The sequence below is a fragment of the Lonchura striata genome, chromosome 4A, assembly GCF_050655825.1.
Source record: "Lonchura striata isolate lonStrDom1 chromosome 4A, ASM5065582v1, whole genome shotgun sequence".
Taxonomy (NCBI): domain Eukaryota; kingdom Metazoa; phylum Chordata; class Aves; order Passeriformes; family Estrildidae; genus Lonchura; species Lonchura striata.
In genome coordinates, this window is record NC_140742.1 from 12914764 (window position 1) to 12941976 (window position 27213).

Genomic DNA, 27213 nt, shown 5'->3' on the forward strand with positions numbered 1-27213 from the left:
GGCAAGGTAAAAAAACTTAAAAACAACTGTGTTAAATGGAAACTTGCTACGTAAAAATACAGGTAAGAAAGAAATAGTAAGACTAAAGCTGAAAATGACACATTTCTCATATTTCTTTTCTGCAATGGTTCTCCTGCTCAAGCTTTACAACCTACAGAGTCAAAGGGTGCAGTGACTGTAGAAATTAAAAAAGTATTTATCAATAAGGAAAACAACTGCAAATCATGCCATTTGAAAGAATATCTCTGGGAGAGCAAATGCTTCTCAGCACATCAGGAATGCAAGCTCCACTTATTATTACACATTGCTTAATTAATAAGTTATTCCACTTCCATCTTAACACTACTAGAGGCTCAGTTTTAACCAAGAGAAATACTCCCACAGAAACACAGCAGCTGGAACTCCACTGCTGGGTCATTAAGCCAAATTCAGAAACTCCAGCTCCTAAGTTTTAGACTGGTGTATGGCCAGGCTTCAGCTCAGCTTCTATTACGTGTACAGCCAGTGTGATACCATAGGTGCCTACACTAAAGTATCGACTCTAAACATGGGCACTAAGTCAAGCATTTAAATAACTTCATTAGCATTTTAAGGGAAACCTTTTTAACAAATGCAGAGAGTTAGAAAATATCTAGCATTTCTCTTTCCCCTCTAGCCTTTTCTTCCTTGTAGTGGTTGAAATTTTATCACTCTGCTGCTAACAGGATTTGCACAGGCACTGTTGCACCTAAGGTCTAAGGCAAAAAAAGCTCTAATCCATCAGAACTGTGGGCTTTTGCTGACTATTTTTGATGGTTTAAATTTTCTGTTGAATATTAAACCCAAGTCGTCTTCTTATTAAAAATATTATTGCAGAATTATTTTCCATTTTTAGCAATGTAAATGCAGAATTATTTCCTATCATCAGCTACTACTGATCTATCTTGCTAAATGCACTCCTTTCTGCACCTTGCCTTCCCTAGTGCTGAAATAACCATGCAACAAGTGTGGAACACCTTGAGTTACAAAGAACCTTTGAAGGTCATTAAGTCTGAGCACCCTGCTCCAAACTGAGCTAGGCTGGGTTGATCAGGGCCTATCCTGCTTTGAGTAACTCTTAAGAGCAGAAAATCTACAACCTCTCCAAACAACCTGTGCTGCAGTTTAATAGGAGCCTTCCTTGATGCTAATTGTCACAAATTATTACCAAAATAAGGAATCTGAAAATGTTTTCATCAAGCATGGCAAAAACTTCCGAATTCTTTTGTTCAGTTAGGAGAAAAATGCTTCAAAGTACTTAAGTACTAAATGCTTACATTATTAGAAATTTAGAAATTAGAAAGGAGTGAAATTTTTACCACTTAGGAGTGAAACTGGAAGAGAAAGAGATGCAGCATCAGCAAATCATCCTTTGAGTCCAGGTTGCTTTATTCACTGTGGAAGTACTGATTTCATTGCCATATTTTAAGAAGAGTGTTTTACTATATATACTTTTACAAATATGGAGTCCAAGTACCATCAAGTGCCTTGCATAGATTCCCAGCAAAATATAAACCCTGTGGATGCTCTGCACGTTTTGCAAGGTATCAAACATCACATCCATTCATCTCCCCTCAGACCACCTCCTGCTGGTCACTTTCCAACATTCCAAATTTCCTGTAAACCATTTGCAGAGCTCAAAGGTGGCTGCATTATGCCAAAAGCACTGTATTTTCACATTAAGGAAAGTCTCTCACCAGACAGTGTGACTGGTATATAAATGATGTATTAAAAGTGTCTTATTAGTCAGTTACAAGTACTTGTATACTTGCAACCCAGTAGCTACTTCAGATAATTTATTAAGAGAATATCAAATAGATCCTGTCCCTCCTTCCACAGAAACATCTAAACTTCTAATTATGCATTTAACTGCTAAGACTTACCAGCTCATGATCTGCAAATCGCAATGACAGAGATGTTCCAAAATTATTTGAAGTACATTTCACAAGATAGCCCACTTTGATTTGTGAGATAGGCAACTAAAAGTGTTTTCTGTGTTTCCAAAGGATGTAAAAGAAGATGATTTTCACTCTTTGAAGCTGTCACGAAGAACATACAGGAAATGCCAGCAATATACTATAATTAAACAAATATGTGCAATTAAATCTCAACAGTGAGTTGTGTAAGACCAATAGTATTTCTTTGTTGCTGCAATTACACCTTCTAGCAAGGTCACCATTCATCAACTGAAGGTCTCTCCAATAAGAACCTCAGCCAACAAATTATTAAAATATTGTACCTCCTTTTCAGACAGTATAAGGGTAATGAGAACAGTATCAGTCACTTTTTCCTTTCCACCCTTACAGACACAAACAGCACTGGAAGCACCAGGCAGATTTAGACCACATGTAGATGCCACAACTGCCACCAACAAATATTTCCTTATAAAATCCCTAACACTAACTTGCTGCTATGAGCAGCTCCAGATCTTCAACTGTGGGCCATATGTGCAGGATGTGTTAAGACAAAGAAAACTTCCACTTAGTCTGTTGAACCAGCAAGTTTTGATTACTATTACAGCTGGATCTTTATGTGCTAATTAGTTTCACAAATTCAACACCGGCACATTACAGAAGATTCCTACATAAAGCAAACAACAAGTCACAGAACAATTATACTTGTTGGGGCTTTTTACTGCTGGACTCATCAGAATCTCTTTTTCTTGTTTTCTTGTAAGTCTATTGTCTTTGCACAGATTATTTTGGTAATAAATCCCAATAATTTGTTAAACTTTAATAATTTGACACACTATTTCATGTTACAAGAGCTACATACAACTATTGGTACATGGCAACATACACCACTACTTAATGAGTTGTTTACAACAGGCCAGAGCATTGACAGTGTCTCAAGAGTGTGTCACTTGAGGAGCCAGAAGAGACAGACTTTCTGTGTCTGATCAGGAGCTCTCATGCAGGAGTACCACTCTCACATCTCAGTTCTAAAGACAGGACAAGAACAAGGTACAAGCACAGAACACTAAAGCACAGCTTTGCTTCCTTGGAAAGGCATGTAACAACCAAATGCTGCTTAAAACCCCCAAAACCTTATGTGGTTGAGGCACCACACTAGGAAAATGCACTCTAAAACTTTCTTTACCCAAGCCCCATGCATTTGCACCTCCCTTTGGATAAAAGGCAGATCATCCAGTCTTCCAGTGCCCTCCCTTTCTATCTGTATATTAGGATATATATTATATCTGTATATATCTGTATATTAGCACAGACCATCTCAGTTCTAACAGGAGTGTTGAAAATGTGTTCATTAATGTTTATATGACGGCTTCATAACCAGGTTACAAAGGATATCCAAGGATTGTGAAAGATATCATCTTTTAGTAAATCTAATTTCTTTTATCTCTTTTCTTGTCATTAGTCACCAGGTTCTAGCCCCAAAACTGTTCTGCTGAGCCCTGCTGTCTACCTTTTTCCTCTGTTTCAAAATATTCCACTTCAGCTCAGGTCTAGACTGCCACCATCAGCATTGCTACATACCCCGTTGTGCAGCTACAGCAATGATTTATTATTCAATGACAAAAATGCAGCAGAAGTACTGGCATTATGATTCTTCACATATATCATGAGCTCAATAAAATAAATCTGATTAAAATCTTTTTGTTTCTCTGATGTACAAAGACATTCTCTACAGATAACACAGGAGATCACATAGTAGTAAGTATGAATCTCAGTAGGGAACTAGTATGCTTTATTTCAAACCTGTCAACATTTTTCATGTATCTCCAAAAAAGTTATTCATTGCACTTTCCTCCCACAAATTCTCCAAAATAAAACTGCTTAATAGAGAAAATACATTCTAAAGTTTTTGAATGGAAAAGAAGGAACATATTAATAAAGTCAGAAAAGCATGTTAAGTTTTCTCACATCTCACTACTTCTCTCACTTTTAATAACATAGGGTGCTGAGCTAAGGAAAACATTCCAATGGAGGTACATAAATATTTGCATACAAATATTTGTATTTGTGACAAAAACCTTCTCCCAGTGATTCTGAAAAAAAAAAAAAGCAAATTCAGGGCTCATTATTAACAAGCTGAAGATTACTAATTAATGATTTTACTTACAAAGAGTAATGTTTAAAAACGAACAGCTACACTCAATATGAATAAAAAGTAGATTAATTAATCAATCATTTGTTGCTCTTACATATTGGCTAAAAATTGATGTGTTGCAAAATTAAAGTTTGGAGTGGGGAAGCGTCCACTCTGTGAAAAAACCTTAGTATTCATCAGCTATTTGTTTATTCTCTTGTTTCTGAAGCTGCAGAGGAAACTGCTACCTGTCTGTGGTAACTAGCTATTAAAAACAAAAAACCAAAACAAAACAACAAAAAAAACCACCCAAATTAGCTAAGGTAACTGCTATCTTACTAAAATGGAAGAAGGCATTAACAAAATAAATAAAACAGAACTACAGTAACAAGTTCCTTCAGGTGTCCAGTTTCTTTAGGCAGAATACACAGTATGGGTGATGATGTTTCTGGTAGCTTGTGATGTACTGTACAAGCATTCTAAACAGTGATACAATATGTCGTAGACAATAAATTAGTAAATACTGTATCAGCTTCACAGTCCTGCTCTCTCTCATCAACATGAGTCCATAGTTCCTGAGGTTAAAAACTGTCATGACTTCAGATTTTAAGCACTCAGCATAGGAATAATTTATATGTAGGAATCTAAAGTTGCAAGACTTTATTACACTGCACTTGCCCTGTGCCATTTTCACAGGCAGTAACAACACTGGAGGCTCTACTGTCTGCAGCACTGCCAAAATTGATACGTCAAACTTCAAGAAAATTTAAATACGTATATCCAGAACTGTTAGTTTCAGATTTTGCACAGATTTAACAGCATTTAGTTTTAAGTCTAGTAATTTCTGTGCACACTTTAAATTTGTATGTCAGATGTTTAAATGCCACAGAGGATTATTATGACATATTTACTTATATAGATCCATCCCTCATGTTTGTTGATGTAAACATGAAAGTAAAGACACTTCTAAAGGAGGTAACACCCTCTGACCAGACTCATAGCAGGAGACTTGTTGATTCTGAGTTCTGTTTATGACCAACTTACTAATTTCACAAACTTTTATCTGCATTCTCATCAATGAGCATATAAATTAAAAATGTTCCATTTTTCATAGGCTAAACTTATGTAATCATGTTTTAAAATGTCAGCCTTTCTTCAAACATTGGCAAGTCAAAGTACTTTAAAACACTATACTATCAATTGTTTATAGTTATATAGAGGCAAAACGACAGAACTGTTAGCAAAACCCCCCGAAGTGATAACAACACAAACAAAAACATCACTGTCACAGAGTGGCTGGGGTTGGAAGGGGGTCCAAGCTCTCTGCTAAAGCAGGGTCACCCAGAGCAGGTTGAACAGGGTCACATCCAGACAGGTTTTGAGTATCTCCAGAGAATGAGACTCCACAACCTCTCTGGGCAGTCTGCTCCAGTGCTGTCACCCTCACAGTGAACAATAGCAAAGAACACAATTCATACAGAATTGAAAAGGGAACACGCACAGATTAATCACAAAGTTTAAATCTGAGTATAAATATGAACTTAGTCCTACAAAATACCAAAGCTAAAAAACCCTCAGACTCACAAGAAACATCAATTTTAAGAAACTACTGAATAACATAACAACGTGAAAAAATAAAAGTGATGAAATAAAGGAAGCAGAGATACTGAACTTACTACCACTGCAGCATTTGAGTTTACATTCACAGGGCAGTATCAGCCTACATTTCTGGACATGTTCAAGTTGGCACCAAAGCTTGAACTATTAGAAAAGAATACTTTGGTCATCCCATTTCAGATTTATCACTCTGGCCACATTGTCAAGAATCCCTTTTCCTTTGCAAATAGCCTGTAGGACTGGGCAGTGGATATTATGTTGCCTTTGAACTAAGCTTCTACCCTCAATAAAACACTGAAAATTCACAACACCTCTTTATCGAGAACATTCTGCAACTGTTTTGCTGTCATATGCCAGAGATATAAGAGATATAAGGTTCCTTCTCCAAGAAAACTAGCTTTTCTCTTTTTTCCTTGTGATTAAATTGCTATTGCCCTCTACTCCAAAGAGTGAAGAATATCCTTTCTTCACTCTGAGTATGAAGATAATACATTCATTGAATGATCACACAGTGTAGTCATCCCATGACACTATGTGGTTTTTCAGGCCATTAGAATAAATTCTTTTTCCTTGATCTTAGCATGCTTGAGCAGCAGGACTTCCAGGTACCTCACAGGTGTTTGAACTTCTGGGGTAATGAAACAATGCAGGAGCTGCAGGAGAGTTTTAGGTCTAAGGCAGGACTAGGACTGGAGCTGGGAGTAGGCAAACAAATTACATCTAAATGAAGCACATACTAACATGAAACTTAGTACAGACAGTTCTTGGTTACCCAAATATACAGCCTATTGCACTGCACAAGGTGTCAGTGTCCTCCCTCCCTTTAACGCAAAGAAATTCAATTATGTGAAAAATGCATATTTTATGATTGGTTTTTCACAAATATTAAAATGAATATGATATGTGTAATGTTAGAAAGTTATGTTGTATCAACTCTCTGAAGTAGTGTGTTAAATATAGTTTTAGGTTACAACATAATGTTAAAATAGAAACTCTGTGATGCAGGATTTTTTTACTACCTCAAGCAAGGGATAAGATAAACAAGAAACTCTTCGCACAGAGATAACAGTGACAGGACAAATAGTTACTGCCTCCTTATTGGAAAAGACAAGCATTCTTTCACCTTCTCTCCGTCTACATGGAACCACCGGGATTAAGGGGAAGGAGTTGACAAAAACCAGAAAAATTCTTAATTTGCAAGGAATTTATGCATCATGTATGAGATCAGGTTATTGTTTTTAAGGTTATTCCTTTGTTCACAAGGCGTACTTTTCATGACTTAGTGTCCAAGAGTATCCAGATGTCTGTAATTCTTTCCTTTCTATTGTCTTGTAATTGTCCTAACTCTAAATTTTTGTTACTCTAATTGTATTACTATTTTTATAACCATTTTATTATAATTAAACTTTTAAAATTTTAAAAACCAAATGACTGGCGTTTTTCACAGTTATCAACATGAGGTTGATTTTTCAAGTAAATGACAGCGCAGGCTACTGCTAAAATACCGTTTTGTGCCCGTTCTAGTGGTGGCTGTTCCTGCCCTAGCACGGCAGCAGCGGCACAGGGCAGGACCAGCCCGGCCACACCCGGAGCGCTCCCGGCTCCAGACAGCGGCACGGGAGCCGGCACAGCCCCGGGCACCGCTCCTCCGGCTGGAGAAAGCAAGAATGCGTGCTAAACCACGAAGAGAGAAAAACAAAACCATCTCATTATGTTGAGCTCTCGTTTTGTGAGGTGATGCAAGGTATTTTATAGAGTTTACCTACAACTGGGGGATATAAGCCTTCAATTCAAAACTATGTTCGGTTTTTGGACAAAATCAACCTATATATTATTTTCAATGTATTTCTGCTCGCTGATGTATTAGAAATGAGGTTCGTTTGACAAGTTTATTAGTGATTAAAACACAACATGGAGTACCCCAGTGTGCATTTAGATGAACGCTGTAGGGATAACTGAGAGTAGACTGCTTTCTCTTTGCAAGTGTACCTAAAGAAAGGGAACACTTATCTAAGTAGGTACATGTGATGAAAATATACTGCATTTACTAATGGGAACAATAAGGAAGTGGAAATCATAACGCCAGACAACTAAGAAGGCAATTAAGTCTGATATAGATAAAAAACATCCTGAAAACAAAGGAATAAAAGAATACAGAGAAAATATGAGAGTTTTACGTCATAAAATTCAACATATATAAAGCAAATAATCACAGATAGAATGGTTATTATTGGAGTGAAACTCACAAAACTCACTAGTATACATAAGAGCTTATTAGGAAAGCAAGTCAGAAGGTAACTATTTTTAAATCTTATGTAGAATGCAAAACCCAGTTTTAATAATCAGACATCAAAGTAATCAGTTATATATTTGACTTTTATACATTTTTCTAACCATCACAGTCATAAACATGCACAGCAACTCTACAGAGATATCTATATGCTTGTGTTTTGTAAGTTTCCCCTTCATTTCAAATATTTTAAGAGAGCAAGAACAGAAAAACAACCTGTATCACCAAGAGTTTTCTTCCCAGTAATATAACAAATCATTTATTGGTACCTGCTCCACAACAGACTATACAGACACAACAACCAAACAGAAATTATCTCAAAAGTCCTCAAACCACAAGTGAAAAAACCTTCCCATCAAAAAGACAAGAAACAGAACTAAACTGACCCCTGATGAAGCACTTCTCTCAGGGAAGATGGCTCAGAGAGGAAGATAATTCAGATGAAAACTGCATTTACCATTTTGATTACTGTTTTATCAATAGTCAAAAGTAATGTTTTAGTCATAAAAGAACACAGGGAAATGCAATTGCTTCTGCATATGAATTTTTTTTTCCTACAGATCTCGCCAGGAGTATCTTTTTTGGTTAATTCAAAATGGTGAGGCAATTCATTTTCTCTTCTTTCTTTAAGTGTCTCCTGATTAAATGAAACAAAAAGGTACTTAGCCAAACATAGTAGAATTTGTGGAAGAACTCCTAAGAATTTTAACTGTCACATAAAGCAGACTGTACAAAAGAAACAAAGGAAGTAATTAATAGTTTAGTAGTGCAAACATTCTAATACTTATCTATTAGAAATAGCTCTTCATGATTTTTTAAAACTTGCAGTAACACCTTGCATCTGAAAACAGATTAAAACCCCAAATAGTTATAAAGCTAGACAGATAGCATCAATTAGAAAATTAAAGATACCTACTCCCTTTATAGCAGGAGTGCAAATTAATTTAGAAAAAGTTTTAAGCATTTCAGAGGGCATGAACCCTGGTTGAGGGCTTATGGCCATAAAAAGGTGTTGATCAGTCTTATCTTTTAAAATGTTTTATGCAGCCACATACAGCAGAGTTGCCTGTGGATTGGACATAATAATCAGCAGGGGAAGGAGAGCTCATTACTACAAGCTCTCCTTCCCCTGCAGATTACCTCAGCATGAAGCCACGTATCTCAATCAAAAAAGATTGCTATGGAGAGCTACACAAGATGTTTCTAAATCAGCTAGCTTCAGGCTCAGCCTATAGCTGCAACCTTCTTTTAACCTTCAGAAAAGCAGAAGAACCAGGATAGTCTCTAAGTATTAGCCATCTATAAGTTTAGAAATAAATCACTTGGCAGATGAAAGTCACCAGCAGACCTGGCTGTCTCATGCTCATACAACTGATGCCCAGTGCAAACACAAGGAAAATTCAGCAGCAAAATCTAATGGAAAAGGGACAAGGCAGGACATTGCACATGTGGGGGGCAGTAGGGGTCTGGGCTGTCTAGCACATTCTAGAATACTGAAAAAAATGCTCAATGCTTTGGCCTGTTGTATATAATATACTGTAATATTTAAAATATTTCTCAGACACAAAACTTTGCTTTAAGTCACCAACAATCTATGACTATTATAATGCCCAAATTTTTGACAAGGCTAGTGATGTCACTGATGTGACATCACTACAGCCCATAAATATGCTCTACTTGCAGGGTGTGGGGGGATAGGCATGTGTAAAAAATGTAAGAGAAAACACAGTGTTGCAACAAATCTGGTAATAAAGAGAATGATCTAAAGAAACTGAAGGTATGTTTGCTGAACCAGGCTTAAGACAGTCATAATTTCTTATGATGAGTACAAAGAAATACAAAACAGCATGGCAAAATATAAGTGTTATGGTAACTATAATGTTAGAAACAGAGATTGACCAAAATTAAGGCAAAGGGGGCAAAATGTAGAAATCTGGTAGAAGTCCTTCTGATGGAATTACTGCCAAAAGAATACAGCTGCAGCATCACATTTCACATTGTTTGATGTTCTAAGCTGCAGTGTATGTTCAAATGTCAACACAGTACAGACTCTCATGCATGTCAACTATTAAAATAGTGACCATTCAATACAAATAATTGTATGGAATTGTATTCCATGTGTTATTAACAGCTGAAATCTCAGTTTTGACTCCCAGTTTCCTGGAACATACTGCACCACCTCAGTCCCCACTTTGGAATGAACTGTAGCAGATCAAGTCCATTGACCTGATTTTGACACAAGATATCCCAGCCCCTACTGCTGTGCACTGAACCCTGTAAAATCAGCTACTAAGTAAATGCAACAAGGAACACAGCAATGCTTGCCTATCTAGATGAGATCAGACCCAAGTCCTTGTAAATGATGTACCATGCATTGTTTCAGCTCCACAGAACCCTCTAAAAACTACAATGAACTCAAATTCATGTCATCTATTAATTTCTCTTCTCTCCAGACTCCATCTGGAACATTTCAAACAAGATATTGGAAATATCCAGGGGGAAAACAGGATAATGAAGCAGAAATTTCAGAAAGTGATAATAAGTAAAACTAAGTCTCAACAGTTAAATTCTATTTGCCATAAAATACTTAAAAATATTAAAAAATCACTGAAGGTATATTTAAAGCATATGCCAAAACTGGCTCTCATAAAAGTTATGTGAAGGGCTTAGCATCAGAAAATAATCACTTAACCCTGCAGTTACAGAATACTAAAGTTACTTGTAAGGTTTTACCAATAAATATCCATTATTCACAAATTCAGAGACCTGAATGAAAAAACCCATCATTAGTCTTACCTTTTGCCATATGAAGTTCCTCTGACCTTCTAAGCATAGGATCCTCCATCTCCCTCTCAGTGTAATTCCAGCAGATCACTTTACTCTTTCCACCTGTGAGTTCCTGGAATTGTTAAAGTAGCTTTGAGATTTCTCATGGTTAAGAAATGTGGCTCAATAGAGAAAAAGACAAAAGAAAGGTCATCATTACTTTTCTCCTTTGTAAATACTACCATTTTTCTCTTTTCCTTCTCTAACACTTTTTCCACTTGTCTGTCTCTCCTAACTCACTCCTTTTAGTCAACATTCTCTCCTCTCTTTCTCTCAAATGTTGCATGCATGGCAAAGCTCCCCAAATATTTGTATTTACCGCCCTCAGCTGAAAGCTATGGCTTTACAGGAGAGATGCATCTCTTGTGATTTTTATTTGGACAGAGACACATGTGCAATTTTTTATTTTTTCCACCTGTAGAAATTCAGGCAGGACTTAACTTGCTGCATCAGTAGCCATTTGTAGTATCACTGTCTGCCTTAATGAGGTCACTTTCATTTTGTATACCTTGGAAATTACCATGTACAAACACGTGCTCACTGAAAAATACATACAGCATGACTATACATCTATTCTAACCCTCTTCTTTTCTAAATTCTCTTTTCCAGTAAGGTCTCTAAATTTGACTGTGCTTACTAGGCCCCACACATTGCTCCCTGTTGCCAGAGTTCACAGCGGGACCAGCACACACAAAATCTACTGTCAATCAGTAACTGCGTTGTTCAAAACGCCTGTATTACAAGGGCAAAGCCTTGATGCAAACCACGGCATTGAACGCACCAGGATTCGGTAAGACTGTCCTCAGAGAGTAGGGCTGGGTGAGAGCACTTCGGAAATTCCCGTCCCAAACAAACCAGTGGCCAGAGACAGCAAGGAGGAGAGTGTCACTGCATTTTCACGGGCTGAATTACTTCAGCCAGGGGCAGAAAGGCCCGCACGGCTGCGGAGCCAGACACCGCCGGGCCGGGCACCGCCGCTCCCGCCTCCCCTCAGCCGGGCGCTCGCCGCTCCGGATCGCCGAGGACCAGGCCGCAGCCCCACCCCTCCTCCGGGACGGCGAGAAGCCGCCGGCCCGGCGCTGCTTTCAGCGCGGCCGGCCCCGCCCCGCCGCCGGCACCCACCGCGGGGCGGGCCGGGGGCGGAGGGCGCGGGGCCGGGGGCGGAGGGCGCGGGGCCGCCGGCGCAGGTGGGCGGCGGCCCCGGGGCCTGCATGGCCGCGCGGGGCCCGCGGGAGCCACCGCGGGGAGACCGGGCCGGGCCGCGGGGCAGCGGCCGGGGCCGTGTCCGTGTCCGTGCCCGTGCCCGTGCCCGTGCCCGTGCCCGTGCCCGTGCCCGTGCCCGTGCCCGTGCCCGTGCCCGGCCGCGGGGGCGGCTGTTCGGGCAGAGCGGGGCCCGCGGGGCGGAGCCGCCCCGGGGAGGCCGCGCAGCGCTTTCCGCGCAGCTCCGCGGCCCCGGAGCCGCGCTTGTCACGGGCAGCGGCCGCGTCTGGAGACTCAGCCCCGGGCTCTGTGTGTTTACAGGGAATAAACGGCTTCTAATGCGAGGAGCGCGATGAGGTTCGGTTGCCTTTCCTTCAGACAGCCCTACGCAGGGTTGCTTCTAAACCAAGTCAAAACGGTAGAGACTCGCTGGCGTCCTTTGCTAGCAGGGTACAAGAACTGCACCATTGCTATCCATATAGCTGTTAAGGACTGGGAAGATGAAACATGGAGAGAAATTCTTCTGAATAGGTTCGGCATGACTCCAAAACAACTGCAAGATTTGTTGGATGAAGGGGAAAAATATGGCAGAGGAGTTATTGCAGGTAAGCGTCCTTGGGTTGTATTTTGTGAGCAAACATTCAGTCCCTTACCAGTCACATGTGCTTGATGTGTTTGTGCTCATTGTGATATTTAACTCTTTGAAGGAGTGGACACTGAGTTGTGATGGGGGGGTCTATTTCAATTCCTGTATGTTTCAGCACAATACATGTCAGTTGCACACTTCCTGCATTTCGAGCTTAGAACTTGCTGAAACCATTTTGCAGTACTCGTGGTCAAACAAATTCATGATGTTGCAGCACTGTGCATGCCATTTTCAAGTATATATAAATAACTACATTAAAAAATCCTCTTTCAGTTTTACAAGCCACTTCTGTCACTTTTTGTATTTGGGCAGTGAAGAAGTTTGTTTCTGTAACACGCAGTGAAGAGGCAGTGATGTTTCACTGCATAAATTGTGCTGATATATAGCAGATGTTGTGCACTGTACACTTCGAAAGTTTTTAGTGCTCATTTTGTACTATTTTGTTGTAATTTTTACACCATCTTTCATTGTCATTTGAATACTTTTAGCTGTTCTGCACAAAAAATTAGTTCTATCATGAACACTGAAGTTTATGGTTCTGCGGTGCTGAAAACTGTAGGCCCTACATAATATATAGATTTGCAGCCTTAACATAAATTGCATGCTTAATTGTGGTGTAGGTAGGAATTTCAAAATAGTTTAATGATTTTAAAATGTTAATAGAATAGTGGCTTGAGAGGAGCAGACAATTTTATGCTTTACTGAAGCTGGTCCAAGTCCAAATGTAGCTCAGGAAGAGTTTTGGTAGCAGCTGTGTCTCCTCAGATGCAGGCTGCTTTCCAGGAGTTCTGCAGCACTGGGTTGTGGTGATTTTAACTGTGCCCTCCTCCTTTTCTTCACCTACCTGATTTGAGTCGCACGGACACAGGCAGCAAACACCACAGGTGGGACGTGTGCCTCTTTCTAACTGTGCCCTTTTGGTAACAAACTGGCTGTTCTCTGTGTCCTCAGGGAGGGATACTTGTGGAAAACTTTTCTCTAGGAAATCAAACTGGCAATTTATTTTGTATTTTAATTGTCATATACAGGTTTAATTGATGTTGGAGAGACATCACTATATCCAGAAAATCTGCCTCCTGAAGAGATTCTGGAGCTGGAAAACAAAGCTGTCCTCAGTAATCTAGAACAGAAATACCTGACTGTTGTTTCAAATCCCAGATGGCTCCTGGAACCAATTCCTGCCAGAGGGAGAACTGGGGTGTGGCAGGTGGACATCCCTGAAGAACTGATCCCTTCAGAATTGTAGGTGTTGCCCTTTACTATTATTTTTCCTGCCTAAATGCAGACTTGTATTTAAGATGCTGACTTGAGAATTACATCAGCATCTTGTTCAGGATTCTATTCCAAAACTATTTGAAATGGTAAATACATTTGAAGAACTGCTTTTTTGAGGCAAAACAAACAAGGTATGTTTTTAAAGCATGAAATTGTTTTTCTAGATTTTTCATGTATAAATAACTAAGTAAATGTCATTTTTAAATGTAGAGTTATGCACTGTGTCAATTTAAATGTATATTAAAATTTTTTTTTGATACCTGCATTTCTGATTATAGGAAAATGGTGCTTAAAAGCAGGTTTCCACAATTTACAGGACATCTGTCGCAGACCACTCCTTCCACTCCTTTCCTGCCTTAAAGATAGATTCTTTTCATTCACATTTCAGGCACACAAGATGTACATATGATGAATACAGCTCTGTGACCTCACAGACATTACAGAAAGTCCATTTTGAGGTGGTGCTTGTACAAATTGAAATTGAGCAAGTATTACATTTTTTTTTCCCTCTTAAATAAGATGAAAAAAACTAATTATCTTTGAAAATATAATACTGAATTCAAAACAAGTGTGAAAAATTAGAAATAATAGCCACTAAGCTTTGGCACTCTCAAGAGTTTTTCATTACAGTGAAACTCCTTTTTCTGGAGCAAGGCCACACCTAGGCATGGCTCTAAGAACAAGACAAGTGGCAGAGCCTTTGTATTCAGACACTACTGGAGCACTTAGGAACCTGTTCCATTGGACTCTAGCACTTCTGCCAGAGCTGTGGCCCAGAGCCAATGCCTGCAGCTCCACTGTCTGAACCACATAAGGAGCTGAGCCATGACCTGGACACAGAGCAAGCTGCTGCCAGCACAGCTGCAGGGGTGGGAAGTGACTGCAGGGCAGGGCTGGGTCAAGTTCCCTGAGCAGTTCCCTGGCCCCAGCCAGGCTCTGCTGTGCCTCAGCTGAAGGGAAGGTGCAGAGGCTGGAGCTCTTCAGTGTTTGAGCAGCAGCAGATGGAGCTGTACAGGCACCACTGCCTCGAGGTGCCTTAGCACTGAGGCCTCTCCCAGTGCACAGCTGTGCCTGTTCTCCCTCGCCCCTGCTGTGCATGGACTGCTCTCCTCCTGGGACGTGTTTCTTGTTCAAGCTCTGTGTCTGGCTTTCTTTTCCATGGTGGTGTGCAGGCAAATTGATGTCCAGTAAAAATTCCACTGCTGTTTGATTTGTTGAACCAGAATATAATAAAATATTCATAAATAATATATAAAATACAACTGCAACAAAATTTAACTGTGGGATAGGACAGTGCTGGATTGGGTTTCAGGCAGTAGCTGGTCCACAGGCCAGAAAGGAGAGCTCTGGAGCATCAGAAATGGAAATGCTGCATCCAAGTTTTTCAGGCATACACCTTGAACACATGCAGAAATTTCCACAGAGTCCATGCTCTTCCTGCCATGGTAACACTAAAGAAATGAGACCCAAGGTATCTAGCCTATCTGAACTGTGGGTTACCTGACAGAGAAAGCAGCTGCGAGGGTTTGGGAATATGAGACATCTGGTTTTATAAACTACAGGACTACACATTTCATAGACTCCATTTCTCCAAAGCATCTTTAAGTCCACGTCACACTGTCAGAGCAGGTCTTCCTTCAGACAAGAAAATGCTATGCCAACACCAACAAGATCCTATCTTGAAAAGTTTAATCATTTACACTGACCAACACGAAGTTGGTAATAAAGACCAAGCTATGATATTTATACCAGCTAACCAACAGCTGTGAAACCTAACACAAATGTTTCTGGCATAGACCACAAAATGTGAGAAACAGCTTATTACACAGCCAGTCTAATGGGAGAATGGTACATGCTGCTCAAGAAGAATCAAAACATGAAACAGGAAAAGCAACAAAAACAACTCCCAAGCCAGCACAAAAATTGAAAGACTTGCATGAATATTTACACAGCTAACTCAAAATCATCATGTAAGTCACCATACATTCTACTTCCCCTCCCAAAAAAAGCTTTCCAGTGTTGCCTCAGAAGTGCAACACTTGTGCCTCTGTGATTGCAGCTGAACAGAGAAAAGAAGTAAAGAGGTACTATGCTAAGGTATCCCAAAGCATTTAAAAGAGACATAAAAACAAGTCTATATTTAGGACCTAAAAGACACCTGGAATAGCACAGGCATTTCATACAGGGTTTTTAAAAAAATACTTTTAGATAATACTTATACTGTACACAACAGGACTTTTAAACAATATATTACACTGCTAAAAATGTTCATATAAATACTATACAGGCAAGCGTGCAACCAACCTGTTAGGAAGGTTTACAAATTAGACAACCATATATTTCTGGAAAAGCATTCAGATTATCTTCAAGATTTCTGATTTGTGTAATCCAAGCCACTGATTCAGCAATACCTATTTGAAAGGAATTGGGACAAGGCATGAGATGAAATACATCTGTCTGCTGATGACCACTTCGAGTTTAATATGCTACTGTCATCTTAATCTGGCATATCAATGTTTAACTTGGGAGGTGGAATCACATATTTTCCAGGACTCTGTGTAATGACCACTCCAGTCTTTTTTCGAAACATTGGTGCAATTTTTGGCGGTTCAGGCAGTGGCGTTTCTTCTGCCTCTTCATTATCTTCATGATGAAGATCGTAAGAGATATTTCCATATTCTCGCAGGAATGGGAAAATTTCAAGCAGGAACTGGCAAAAGTCTTTGCGAATTCCAAACCACCCTAAAAGAAACAAAATCATTTTACATTATTAACAGAATCAATGCTTAATTAAGTAGACTATTTAAGGTCTCTTGATTGTTTGCATATAATTAAGATTTGTTAATGCTGCTTCTCCACATTTCTTACACCTATCATGACATTACAATTCAGGTTATATACACACAGACAGTCTGGACAAGCATTTACCACAGGTCCATGTCTGCACATGCAGGCCTGTATGCATATCCATCTGCTTGAATTATAGCTCCACTACCCCAGCAAGAATCCATTTTGTTTCACACATTACACAGTGTTGGGTCACATCAGTACAGAGAAGGAACACAAAAAACTTTGCACCTCAATCAAAGTATATGGTGTCACAAGGGAGGACACTGTAAGCCCTGAAACCTTATTACAACTGCCTGAAATTAATAGTAACAGAAAAGCCCTTTCTGAAAATACAAATCTTAAAAAAATACATTGATTTTTAATCTGTTTCCAGGATTCTGAAATACTTACAATGATTGCCTCCTTTTTGTCCAAATGTTGTTGCCATTAATGTTATCAGTGAAAGCCAGAGAGGAACAAATATGGGTATGAATGAAAAAGAATTATGCCCATCCAGTCTGTGCACTAGCAAGATCTAAATGGAAAAAAAAAATTATACAATGTCAGTTTAATTGCAATACTCACTTTCAAACTGCTTAAAGCACAGGCTGATCTGAAATCTTTAACTTCACACATCTGTGAAGAAAAAGTGGCCTTCACATAAGCATGTAGTTATACTTCCAATGCAATTCAGATTTTATTTAAAAAACCTTAAAGGAACATAGAATTCTTGTTTGTGTTTCATCTTTGCTGTTAATATTTTAGTCCAAAAACAAAGAGCAGCATTCTCATTTCAGTAAGTTCAAAAATCATCATTCATTACTTACTGAAAAAAGAACAAGACACATCAAACTCATGATGGCTTTTTCTACCTCAAATGTGAGCAGTGGAACTACAATTGTCATCCAGCTGACAGCCATGGTGATGTGTGTCCTCCTCTGCTCAGCGATCACGTCCATGGAGCGCAGGAACAGCACAGACCACACGATGTAATAGAGCACAACGAGGCACAGGAAGGACATCAAGATCCACAGTGGAACACAGACAACCTGAAAAAAAGACACATTTGATTTGTTTCAGTTGTGTTTTGTTTTTTTTTAAATAAAGTGAGTCTACATGTTAAGCCTAAACAAGAAAATTAAGTCTTGAACTAATGTGTAACAGAATGGCATCAAACTCATGTGGGTTGTTTCGAGACATAATCACTTCAGGGGTTCCTCAGCTTTCTAAACCCCATCAAGTTCAAACAATTTAAAATTAAGGCAATGCAGTTCAACTTAGGTAAGACTTCTGTGATTTTGCGTGGGCTCAAACTGTACTTGAAACTGATTTTTAGCAAGTGCTTCCACACTGGATACCTTACTTTAAAGAGTTTAAATCCTTTCTCAAGTTCCTTGGCAATAGAAAGGACAGACAGATTGACAGTTTTATGGTAGTTTACAAAAACCCATAGACAGAAACAGCCCTTTTGTATTCTAAAGGCACTTGGGACAGGACATCTCAGCAGTTTTGACAGTGACTACTTGCACAGTAAGTGGATTTACATTCATAGTAACACAACAAATAAAAGAAGTTATTTACCACGCTGTATTTACCAATACATTCTCTAACTCACCATTCATTTTCATGGCTTGTTTAGTGTTCCAATTGGGAACTGTGGGTGAGGGTTTCTCTTTCAACTGCTGCTCAGAGATGAACTGCAGTTGATGGCATCTTCCTCTGCCTCAGAGGATGATGTACCCAAAGAACAGCCTCTGATTCCCATGACCACTGAATGAGATGTCAGACCTTCAGTGAAGGATTGCTAAGCAAGCAAAAATGGGATCATGGACTGACCACGTATCTACTGCTCCCTAGAATAAATATCTTTATGAAATTCAGCATTTAAACAAAGATAAGAAGAAAACACTGGTTACATACAAGCCATGGCCATCTGATGATCTCATCTAGTCTGAGTGCAATAAATATGAACTGTAGAATATTGACTGAACACAAGATTTCCAGCTAGAAAAAGAAAAAAAACATTAGTTAACTCTTAGTATGATAAACTTACTTTCAGGATAACCAGTGAACCTGTCAAAGCACTTCTCTGACCCCATTCTTATCACTGAAATATGAAAATTCATTTGCATTTACATTTTCTATTACTAAACATCCCTAAATTTGTGTGGGTGTGATCCCAACCAAAAATGTAGAGTTTGCTGTTTTCAAGATCTTCCTGGTATTTTTTTTTAAAAAAGGGCACTTAGAGTGATTAGAGAAATAAGAAAAGCCAAACTAATCAGAAAGAAAAAAAGCAAAGCATCAGAAAACACCTGTACTTTTCATACAAGAAACACTGCTAGAATTAAATTAAGTAGTAAAAAGACCTTCAATTTAAAATTAGCAAAATTAATCTTTTGGAATATTTCGTAGTTTCACTATTGGGAAAAACTACCAACAGTCCAAATTAAAAGTCTAATTAAAATTAAAAGCTCTATCTAGGGAAGAAAAGAAATACATGGAGTATTGGAATATGACATCCAAATTCAAATAATTTACTGTATAATTGAGAAATACTTTAAATGACACTAAAGACATAGGTTTTGTGGCAATAGAGAAAAGCAATACTACTCATTAAAATGTTAGTGAAAGGTTTTCATGAGTTCTGCTTGCCACTATGAGAAACAGCCCTTCATTATACTTCTTTTTTTTAAAAAAAAAGTCTATGTCTAGCTTGAACAAAGTGAGACAATGAAACACCATCACATTTGGCAAGATTCTATTTCCAAAGTTTATGGGCAGCCCTACAATGGGTAGGATTTTCAGAGACAACAGAATTATCTGAAAAGTCTAACTGAAGCTTTTGAATGCAAATTAGAAGCATTACTCATTCTAATAAAAAATATGCAGTTATGTAAGGCCTCTTTTAAATGTAATATTTCTCAGAAGGCAGACACTACATGCTACTTTCCACTAACACATATGATTGTGTGGACTGTCATCTGAATAAATGCCTTTGAAAGTTACAGTTCAGGGAGACAAAACTCCAACAGGCAGCAGGCACTTGCCAGCTTCAGGGACCACACCAAAGTTTCCACTGTTTAACTATAAATTACTTAAAAAAAAAAAAAAAGTAGATTTAGGTAGATTTAGTATAATTTTGAACCACTGGCTTTCATAAAAGAATAAATCACCAACCCTGCCCCCCCAACTCAAGCATAAGACCAAGCAACCAGAAAGCTGCAAGAGCAAAGAGAGAGAGAGCGAGAGAGAGAGAGAGAGAGAGAGAGAGAGAGAGAAATACACAAATAATAGGACCAATTGCTGTAAATAGTTTATAGAGTCAGGTTAACATATGAGATCTATATGGCAAGTGCACACATATCTGCAGTGGCTCACAACTTAATTCAACATGCTTTAAATAAATAGTGCTTCACTGACTATAAAATATTGTAACACATAAAAGAAAGCCTTTTCTGAGCCCACCATGACACAGAGACAAAAAGCCCAGCATGTACTTACTGATCACCTAATCAACTGCAGAACAGGAATGAGGAGATAATGTATTTCAGATTAAATACTTATGAAAATAATAGATTAACAACTGCTTTGATTACTCATGTCAAAAACTGATGTCCTGGATTAAAGGCAGACCCCTCATGTTTCTAAATGAAAGGGAAATGTGAAATCTTCACAGAGTAAAAAGAAAAGAAAGTAGAAGAGCACTAGGTGAAGATGACTAAGAGTAAAAAACAAAATCATAAAAATGGGTTGAGACAGCTGTTGCCTTTTATGGATTCCACTTTCTTCTACCAGCACTTAGCAGCTGTGCAGTCATCTGTAAATGAATGGGCAATCAAGCATCATCTAGTAGATGACAAGCACTTCCACATAAATTTTACTTTTAGCAATGCTTAATTGATAATAGAACCCTGCAAAATAAATTTCTATTGGCAAATGTTTCAAAATGAACTTAGGATATCAGTTTACCAGCCATCATAACAATCACTTACCAAAAATGTTTTTCTCTAGTTTAAAACTCATCTTATGCTAATGTTAGAGAAACAGCCTCTTGAAATTAAAATACCTGAAAAAGCTGAGCCTCATCTAAAAATCAGATCGTTAATTGTCATGGGGTAGTTTGAGGACATAGCAAAATGAAAAACTCCTTAAAAAAATTCAGTATGAATTCTAAATTTATTGCAAAATGTCACAATTGTGGAAGCACCTTGAGAATCCTTCCAAGGTTCTTCCAAAACCAAAGGGAGTTAGAGATAAGACAGAGTCAGAACATAAAACCCTAATGTTACTACCCATCATTCATATTCCCAAATTAAAGATTAAACACACAGATTGTGATATTAAGACATTTTCAGCCCTGATTACATAGGGCTCTGGAAACTCAATTCTGCCTAGAGACAGTGCTTGTAATCAGTGGATTTTTTTCTGTTGTATCCATGTAGGTGTCTGGAATTAATCTCTACTGCAGAATTCCTGGCTAATTATTTTTACACAAAATAATAAAAAGCAGGTTCAAAACCTGCTGCGATTTGGTAGCTGAAAAAACTAGAAGATACTAGAAAAAGCTATATTATTCCTGACCCTGATTTACAGATGAGTGCATTTGGAGGTGAGTGCAATTAATTGGACTGATGTGGCTTTGTGTATTGTGCTATCCTAAGAGACAAGTGCCCCAGAACTGATGCCAACTCCTGCACTGCCATGCAGTGGCACGTGAAGGGAAGCCTCACCTCCAGAGACCTGTCGTGTCGGAATCCCCACACACAAGCTGCAACTGAGACTGGAGACACAAAGAACAGTGGCATGAAGACCAGAAGCCAGAAATGGGTTCCTCTTTCAATCCTGTCACACACCAGGACTTCAAACATCAGCAGTAGCAGGTGGATGCCTACTGCAATTAACATAGCTTTGAACTCCACACAGGTTTCTCCTTCTGCTCTGAAGAGAGGATAAGGAAGAATTTACTTGTCTGTAAGAAAGCATATTACCCTGCAAACATCCCAGAACATTTGCTTGAGCTTCAGATATTAACACTTGTTTTTAATAAACATACACATTATACCCATTAAACTCCACTGCTGATGCCCTAATAGGATTTCTTTCCCATAAAGCTGCACGTTTGAAGTATTTTACTCAAAGGGTGCAGTGGGATATTTACAATTTGACAATTTTTTTAAGGATTCCATAGCTGGGCAAATAAAACAGGATTTCTTTGCTGGTATATCAACAGTCAGCTATCATGCAGGCTGTTGGAAAATAAGCTAAATTTAAAATTATCTGTTTGATTTCTGCACCAGCATTCATAGAATCAACATCTTTCCCAGGATTTCTTTATTTACCCAAGTCAGAGTATTGCAACAGATATTTTCTGTTACTAAAAGTAAAATGTCTGTAAAATGACAGCACACACAGAGCTTCTCCCTATACCATTAGACCCATTACGAGAGGGATTAAACAAGACCTGAACCACACAAAATGTGGGTGTATCAGATCTGTGCACCAAGATTTTTCATTTAATATTCACCACAGACAGAAAAGACATTGCACTTTATTTAAGGTCATTTTTCTTTTGCCCTAGGATCTTCAAACTCAGATTCTACTCAAATTTCCAAGAAACTCAAAATGGATGTATTTAAAGATGTGAAAGTTATTTTGTCCTAGACTGACAAGACACGACATTCCCCCTGTTTTGGCATCAGCTTACCGATACTGTGGGTTTCGGGCCCAGACTCCTGTTCCCACTGAGGCACCAACAATCACCATTAACTTCCACAGCCATATTGGAGCAAACACAGCCCAGTAACTCCACTGAATTTTGTCATCCAGACGTAGAGAGAGCAGCACAGAGAAGAGCAGCAGGCAGGCATAAATAAGGAATTTGCTATTGAACAAAGAACACAACCCAGTCAGGAATCAGGGCAGGCAACTTCACATTAACTTTGTAGAGGACAACAAAATCAGTCGCAGCTGAAATTTCATTGGGATACTTCCTATAGCAAATGTGTCAAGCTTCTTTGTAAATAATCAAATATTTCATCATAGATACAGCATATGTCATCTCTTTCACTTATAAAACCATTGCTTCAAGGAAACACAGCAAAAGCATTTTTGCACAACAATCTCAGTGGATGGACTGAGATAAACAGCTCCCTTCCACAGGGGATCCCATCAGGAGCTCTATTATTAAAGGCTCACAAATATACCTGCTGTACATGTTTTTAAAAATGTGTTCTGTCATACACATCAAATGAAGTAGCTTTTGATATTCAAAATTGAGTTCCATAAATTATGACATTTTATCCACACCAAGTTATTATGAATTGTAATAGGGCCAACTCCAGATAATTTTTTTCTTAATATTAACATTCTGTTAAAAAACCTGTATTATAGAAAAGAAAAACCCAACAGGTTAAATGTTTAGCAAAGTTACCTATTATACACTGAAGTTTCTCATTGGAATATTGAGTATGATGCTTACAAATTTAAAATAGCTACACTGATACAGCTTCTAACATAGTCAATTTAAGAATGAATAAACATATCCAAATAATTGAGCAGTGGCACAGCAACTGCTTGTACCACCAAAAATCAGACAAAATAATTACACAGCAGGCAATTTCCTCAAGGGACAGGAAGGGAAAAGTCTCCCACCCGTCCACCAGAAGCTCACAGACTGCTTTATGAAACACTTAATTAGGTTTCAACACTGTTTCAGTTAAGTAATTGTATGTATTTTAAAACACAGATAACCTAGGGAACAGAATAATGCAGCAGCAGTGAGGAATACTACCATTTCTCCAACAGCACAACTCAAACTATCTACCTTCACCCACATCAAACAACACAGCATTTATCAGGTCAGGGTTGCTATGTTTGATATCAAGCTGTTTTGTCTCTATCAGAACATGTGTCTCATCTGCACCTTAATAACGAAGAACAGATTTATTGTGTCAGCATCTCCCTGAAATCTTGATGAAACTACCTCGGGATAGGATGATATAAACCAGTCACACCTTACAGCAACAAAGAGATGTCTCAGCTCCTCGGCTAGTCGTGCTTTTTTGACATCCAGTATTTGTGTAATTTGTACATTCCCTGGCTCAATAAATACAGCAGTGAAATATCCCTGCTCTCTGGGTATTCCAGGCACAACAAAACAAAGTCACCTGCAAAAGTGCAACATTTGGCTTCCTCATTCATCACTCAGCACCCAAATAAGCTGTAAGCATTGCTCTGCAGCAACAAAACTTTACAAGCTTCTAAGACTTCTGCTTTTACTTTTCCATTACGTTGACCACACATATTTCAATTGTTTATTTCAGCCCCTGTAACAAAGCATTTCCTGAAGCTTTGGTTACCCTGCTGTTTGTCTAAACAACTGACTGAACACGGCTGGTTCGAACTGGCATCATGTAAGGCGTCTTCCACGTGAAAGGCTCTTCCAGCACTCAGCATCTCAAGCCACCTTGCCGGTCTTAGTCTGTGGTCTTAAAACATCCGGTAAAACCTGGTAAAATTTAGAAGTCTCATGTCCGTATTTGCTTGGAGAGCCAGCAGAACCCCGGTGGCAGTGACCATCAGCTGTTAGTGTAAGGGAGGCCGAAGGCAGCGCCCCGGAGCAGCCCCGGCTTGCTCACACCTGCGGACACGGAGCCAGAGCACCGCGCTGAACCATTCAAACAGCAGAAAGAGCCTGGGGGTCGGCTGAGAAAGTTCCACAAACAAAGCAAGGGCTGAAGCGCGGCTGCAGAGCAGATGTGGAGCGCTCGCCTTCCCAGCCCGGGGAGCTCGCACCGGGCCCCGGGCAGGCTGGGTCCGCTGATCTCGGAGTCTTCCCAGCCTGGCTGATCCAGTGACCGTGGGCAGGAAAGCGGCCGGGAACGGCGTGTTCCGCACGCGGCCGAGCTCGCGGCGCGGAGGGGCCGCCGAGGCCGCTCCGCTCCGAAGCTGACGGGTCCCGCACCCAGCGCTGCTCCCCCGGGCTAACCCCGCCGGGCCGGCGCTGCCCGTGCCGCACTCACCTGGGGTTGAAGTCCTGGAAGAAGCCGCGCAGGTTCATCGCGGCCGCTCTACCAGGCGCTCATGGCGCGGCGCCGCCACCGCTCCAGGCCTGCCCGGGCCTCGCCGCCGCCCCGCGCATGCGCGCGGCCTCTGCCGGGAGCCGGCCCGGCCGAGCGCCGCCGGGCTTCGCGGGCGGGCGCTGCGCATGCGCGCCGGGCAGGGCGGAGGCGCTGCCAGGGCAGAGGGGCAGAGCCGGAGGGGCGGGGCCGGGCTGAGGGCGGGGCCGGGGCTGTCTCTCCCCGGTCCCTCCACCGGGGAATTTTTTTCTCATTTCTGGCCCAAATCGACTTCTTGCCAGTGCGAAGCCAGGCGTGCGGGTCCTGGTGCTACATGGCCTCGTAAAAGTCCCTCTCCAGTTCTCTCGGAGCGCCTTAGGCACTGGAAGGTGCTCTAAGGTCTCCTTGGAGCCTCTCTTCCCCAGGCTGAGCAGGATTTGGATGACAGCTTCAGAATATCTGGGACATTTCAATGTCTGGGGCAATTAAATCCTTGGCCATTTAGGGACAGCTCTACAAAAAGTTTGTCATAATCCAGTACTCACTGAGGAAAGTTATCCAATACTCACAAGTACAACTGTGAAGAAATCCAAACAGTGATGTACGTACCTTCCTGGAGACAAAATACTGGGTACTAAAAATCTTCAGCCAAGCTAGAAAAGGCATAAGAAGAATCAACATGTACTTAAGTGAAACAAATTGGGGTCAGAAAGGAGAGTAATTAGCTGTTGGAACAAATGACCCTGAGAAACAGGAGATTTTTTCATTTTTAAGTAAAGTCTGATGGCTTTCTGGGAGATCGATGCTAATCTAACACATGCTGATCAGTTTGTAACTGATAAGTTTGACTGCAACAAGATTTATGAAATTCTATAGCAGATCAGGACAGTTTACACGATGATTCCATGCCAGGGCAGATTATCTGGTGGCAGATTTTTGAAGTGAAAATCCCCAGAGCTCCTTCCTCAAGGAGGAAGTGAAGTGCTATATATTGCAAGTGAAGTGCTAATAAAAGCAAACAAACAAAACAAAAAAACCACAATCATATCTTTATCTTTTGCAGAAAGATGAAATTAACTAAATAATCTAAATCTTCCACCAGCTGCTAGCAGGACTGGTAATTTATACCAAAGAAGTTAGGTGTGCATGCAGGGTGATTTGTTAAATACCACAGCTGCTCGTAGCCCATGATAATACTCATTAGTTACTACAGATCAAAGATGTGATTCATCTGGAGATATTCACTGGCAGATTGTAGTCACCTGTAACTCCACTGGCAAGAGCACAAAGAGCTGACAGACATCCATGCCAGGAGCTTTGTGCACAATACATTCAACTGATAAAGCTAGGGCATGCAACACAAGGAATGGCAGTGGGCAGGGTGTCAGGAACCTGGGGAGAAATCAGGATGAGAGAGAAGCAAGAAAGCCTAATGGAAGAATGGGAAGGAAAGGATGAAGGCTAGACACTCTTCAGAAGGATGGAAAGGGCCATGATAGGATCTGTCCCACGGCAGTACAAAAGCTTGTAAAGAACCAAAGAATTAACAGGCTTAAACAACTGGAAACTAGAACCTTGGCTTTCATTATGCTTTTGTAAAGGTTGAGCCTCATCAGTTTGGAAGAGAGAACAATTATGTGTAATGCATTTGTCCAAGATAAAATACATCTACTGCAATGCATAAAGAAGCTACTAGACAAGGCCTAGTAGCATAATATGCAGCCAGATGCAATCATAAAACAAGTAAAAATATTAATAATAAGGAATTATCTTTAGAACTTTTAATAATTCAGAAGGCTAATAAAGCAGCTTGGCATTTTTGAGAATATTCATGAAGTTCTGTAGAAGTAAATCAAGAAAGATTTGTTCTGCAGTTACAAATGTTTGGCTGACTGCCCAGGCAGCAAAACAGTTCCTATGAGGTATGAAGAACTAGGAAAGAAATGCCTAGTTACTGAAATTAAAGCTCAGGGAACAGTACTTTAGTACTGGTACCTCAGGAGAGCTAGAGGTAAATTTTTTGGTCTGAAGTCAAATAATTGTGAATTTTAGGAGCTTTCTTAGATTTTTTTTCTGTGGTCTCAGATTTCCTGATTAGTATAGATACTAACTACACATGTAAGGGTGATGTTAAGGAGAGCTGGAAAGCAAAGAAAACCCAAGCTCTTATCTAAACTAAAAGACTTAAAAGATTTATCTTAAGTTTCCATTTTATAGTAATTTAAGTGTAGGAGGAGTAATATGGGCGGCAGATAAAAGAAGCAGCAAGTCATTTGCTTTCTGTTAAGTCTTTGTGTCTACAGCTGATCGAGACTTGAATGCTGGGAATCGAAATGAATCCCCTGAGACAGTTTATGTTGGAGACTAAACACAAATTTTGGTTTCAGTCCATTTATCTATTTTCT

At 39.8% G+C, this 27213-nt stretch overlaps 3 protein-coding genes across 5 annotated transcripts in view; 1 reads left to right on the top strand and 2 right to left on the bottom strand.

Moving 5' to 3' along the window:
* MAMLD1 (mastermind like domain containing 1) overlaps positions 1–11830 on the bottom strand; it is a 249530-nt gene extending 237700 nt beyond the window's left edge. For both annotated transcript variants that reach the window (XM_077786557.2, XM_077786558.2), the window contains exons 1-2: positions 11580–11830; positions 10769–10871 (exon numbers count right to left, since the gene is read on the bottom strand). The gene's annotated coding sequence lies outside the window, so the exon portion shown is untranslated. The remainder of the gene's footprint in view (positions 1–10768; positions 10872–11579) is intronic.
* A 373-nt stretch (positions 11831–12203) lies between these two features.
* On the top strand, positions 12204–13890 carry LOC110480085 (EOLA-like protein). The gene is made up of 2 exons (XM_021547786.3): positions 12204–12603; positions 13673–13890. Exons 1-2 carry the CDS (start codon positions 12351–12353, stop codon positions 13888–13890), a joined length of 471 nt encoding a protein of 156 aa, XP_021403461.3. The 5' UTR covers positions 12204–12350.
* A 1701-nt stretch (positions 13891–15591) lies between these two features.
* On the bottom strand, positions 15592–24877 carry TMEM185A (transmembrane protein 185A). Of its 2 annotated transcripts, XM_085570660.1 has the most exons (8): positions 24773–24877; positions 23575–23673; positions 22456–22632; positions 21482–21689; positions 18669–18752; positions 17621–17797; positions 17160–17283; positions 15592–16661 (listed from the first exon to the last, which is right to left on the bottom strand). In XM_085570660.1, exons 3-8 carry the CDS (start codon positions 22512–22514, stop codon positions 16417–16419), a joined length of 897 nt encoding a protein of 298 aa, XP_085426786.1. In that variant the 5' UTR covers positions 22515–22632; positions 23575–23673; positions 24773–24877; the 3' UTR covers positions 15592–16416. The 2 variants fall into 2 exon arrangements, with proteins under 2 accessions (XP_085426786.1, XP_021403460.1); XM_021547785.3 differs by lacking the exon at positions 23575–23673.
* Between the last annotated feature and the right edge of the window lie 2336 nt (positions 24878–27213).